Source organism: Arachis ipaensis, chromosome B01, assembly GCF_000816755.2.
Source record: "Arachis ipaensis cultivar K30076 chromosome B01, Araip1.1, whole genome shotgun sequence".
Lineage (NCBI taxonomy): Eukaryota > Viridiplantae > Streptophyta > Magnoliopsida > Fabales > Fabaceae > Arachis > Arachis ipaensis.
This window is the reverse complement of record NC_029785.2, coordinates 114,049,503-114,052,977: the sequence shown is the minus strand read 5'-3', so window position 1 is coordinate 114,052,977 and position 3,475 is coordinate 114,049,503. Positions and strand designations below refer to the sequence as shown.

At 46.7% G+C, this 3,475-nt stretch overlaps 1 protein-coding gene across 1 annotated transcript; it reads right to left on the bottom strand.

Annotated features, from left to right (window-relative positions):
- On the bottom strand, positions 485 to 2,466 carry LOC107610550. Its single transcript, XM_016312593.1, has 2 exons — positions 1,362 to 2,466; positions 485 to 1,161 (listed from the first exon to the last, which is right to left on the bottom strand). Exons 1-2 carry the CDS (start codon positions 2,464 to 2,466, stop codon positions 485 to 487), a joined length of 1,782 nt encoding a protein of 593 aa, XP_016168079.1.

Sequence of the window (3,475 nt, the reverse complement as noted above, 5' to 3'; positions counted from 1 at the left end):
AATTGCGCCTGGTATGTCCTGGTGTCCTGCAAAGGCCGCACCTCTTACCTGGTCCCGGCTCAACGTCGTCCATTTCATTTCGAATCCTAGTAGACATCGGACGTCCTTCCATTGAACGTCGTAAGAGGGGGTTGGGACGAAGACGGCGTCCTTCTCGAGGGGGCTACATCTCCTCATCCAGCATTGGCTGGAATTCCTTTTCGTATACCCGAAACACACTCTCAACACGGTAGACTAAATCAACGTACTGTTGCCAGTCCAATCTCGCATATGTGCAGGCAGCCAAGGCATGTGCACAGGGATAGTGTAACGCCTGGAAGAAACCACAGTCACATCTGCGGTACTGAAGGTTAACCCGGAACCGTGACTGCATCCCTACAGCAGCTATCTCATCGACCGTAAAAATAGTAGTATTCCTATCGTACGACGTCACTAACATCTGCGGAATCCCCTCACGGTTCGCTAGTATGGCTTTTTGCAAGAACTATGAGAACACCTGACCGCTTGCAATCTGCGCTTGTGCTTGCCGACCCTTGAGGACGAACAACTCATTCAGGCGATGGTAAGTAGACTTCACAATTGCACAGACTGGTAGATTTCTAGTACCCTTCAGCACGGAGTTGATACACTCAGAAAGATTGGTTGTCATGTGACCATATCGCCGGCCCTCATCAAGGTGCTGCAGCCATTTAGGTGGCTCTAACCCTTGGATCCACTCCATCATCTGCGGAGATGTAACCGGATCTTCGCTACTAATAAGCTCTAGGTAGTACTGCGACTGCTCTTGCGTTTTCGAATATGCAGCATTCACCAGGTGTCTTTTGGCTTCCTTACTCTTGAAACTGGTTGCGAAGTTGGAGGCAATATGTCGTACACAATACACATTGTGTTCCCATCCACACCCCTCACGCTCCAATGCGGCCTTTATTGCCGCATGCCTGTCGGATATAAGCAGAACTCCTGGCCGAGTTGCGACATGCCTCCTCAAATTGGTGAGGAAGAAGTACCATGAATCTGTGTTCTCTCTCTCAACTAGTGCGAAAGCCACCGGTAGAATGTTGTTATTGCCGTCCTGTGCTATGCCCATGAGAAGGGTGCCTGCGTACTTACCATACAGGTGTGTTCCATCCACTGACACCAGTGGTTTACAGTGCCTAAAAGCTTCAACACATGAAGGGAACGACCAGAAAACCGGTGGAACATGACACTCTCACGATCGAGTGTGTTTCCGACATAATAAGTCGCGTTTCGAGGTCAACAATTGTCCCTGGTGCGAAAATGCGTACTAAGTTATTACCATGTTAAGGACTCAAAGGACAGTAAATATCAAAGACCATTCGATAATAAAACGCAACTAATACCTGGGACGAAAGCCTGCAGAGCAGTGAGGTATCTACGCAGCTGGTCATACGACTCGTCCCAATCGCCATAGATCCTTGCGATTGCCTTTTGCTTCGCGTGCCAAACCTTCTTGTATGACACCTTGTAACCGTACGCTGACTCTACCGATCCTTGCAATACCTTTACACATATTGTTGCATCAGCATGCACCATGGGAAATATGTGCTGACAGATGACATTGCTGTCAAGTTGAGCGTGGTCTTGAGACATTGAACTTGCCAAGCAACTGTGAGGCCCTACGTACTTATGGATTTCCCAAAATCTAGAGGATCTCGTCTTCGCAACCCGTACCATCCAGCGACATTGATCCCCGAACTGCTTGCATCGACATACGTACCTAGTTTGGTCTGACTCTACCACCTTATATTCTGCACTCCTGAGGATGTTGTAGTTTTTGACTGCTAGCATCGCTGTTTCCCGATTAGGAAATTTTAACCCAATCTCGAGCTCCATCTCTCCTGACAAAGGGTAGTTGCTCGGTCCGTCCTCTGCGTTACTGGAATGCATTGCTCCAAGATTTAGGGACAGGTAGTGTGCTGGAGTGGTTGATGATACACCACCACCTACCGGTTCAACCCGTGTTGCCGGAACAGCATTTTCATGCAGAGGCTGCGTCTCCGGAACGGCTTCTGCCTCACCATCACTGAAATCTTCAATGTCATCCTCGTCAGACGAATCTGCAATAGCATCATCAAGAACCATATCGACCCCAAAATGTGTAGAAGGGGCGGGGCGTGCTACACGAATACCAGCACTCTGTTCCCGCGGGACGAACGCGTTGAAACTTGGACTTGAGGCCCTACTAGTATCCCGAGCCAGAACAAAATCAGCCGCCCCAACATTTCTCACACCCTCCACATTATTCGAACTGGATGAGCTTCCACCAATTTCTTGAAGATTCAGACAAAGCTCCAACGAATAGATGCTTCCTATGCTGCGATGGTAAGAAAACATCATCGACACATGCTGATCGGATTTTATTTGCATTTTTTGATAGGAAAACGAGTTGGCCACTGCAACAGGCATCTTGTAAGTCAGCTTCCTGATTTCTTTTTTTCCAACCATTCCGGTATGCATCAGAATCAGATTCTTCAACTCTTGCAACGATGTCTATGGTGGAATCATTATCCACAGTGGATCATCGCAAACGAATGTAATACCTTCTGCTGTATGAGAGATTTCACCGTTTGGATATATAATCACGTAAACGTTCTCCGAAGCCATAGAAATAGCAACTAAATCTTAAGACCAGAAATTCTTTAAGAAAGAAAGAGGGAGAAGAATTGAGAGCAACTTTTGAGAGTGAGACGAGAGTGAAGATACTGCCTTCTTTCGGGTCATCTGCGAGCCTTTATATAGCCAAATTCTGGTCTCATTTCGTGGGCGGTACACGTGAGTTCATTCCAATTCGTGGCCGCCGCCCCAGAATTTCCCCATTTCGTGGATGGCAGCCACAACATGGCTCTCGTCCCATTTCGTGGGTGGCAGCCACTAAATGGCTCTCCATTTCGTGTGCGCCAGGGTTGAGTTGGACCAAGCACCTCTCTCCTCCATTTCGCTGGCGCTGGTTGTGAAATGGTGTGCATCTCCATTTCGTGGCCGATGCTCTTGATATGGGCATGCGTATTTTAGAAATAATTTCGAGGCATGTGTATTCTCGGAAATAAAGTGTTTCCAATGATTATTTATATAAAAAAGCCCTTATTACACACTCTTTTGGTGACAAAGCTTTGTCATCTCTGAGGTATGGAGCAACTCAAAGGTGGAAGTCATTAAAGGACCACCACAGAAATACCCATGGATGGGAAGATTGAAGACAACCCAAGGTAATGAGGTTGTTGTTTCTTATTCTTACCACATGAATGCATGTATTCTTTTATTTTCAGTTTGCTTAGCCACTCTAACTTTGTCTTTTGGTTAGTCACAAATAGCCAGCGACTGTTGAAGAAGAGGACGTCAGCAGCGTCGACAACCAGATCAAGGAACTTCTGATTACTGTAAAAAAAAAAAAGATGAGGTTCTTACGCGTTATGGTGAGTGTTATGTTCCGCAAATAGTTCCATCTTTTCTTGTT

What these genes read in the sequence shown, in the direction of transcription:
- LOC107610550 (XM_016312593.1), bottom strand. Translation starts at nt 2,466, where the DNA reads ATGGTTGGAAAAAAAGAAATCAGGAAGCTGACTTACAAGATGCCTGTT. An exon ending in TCTGCAGGCTTTCGTCCCAG is followed by an intron (nt 1,162 to 1,361) that starts GTATTAGTTGCG and finishes CATGTGTTGAAG; the next exon opens with CTTTTAGGCACTGTAAACCA.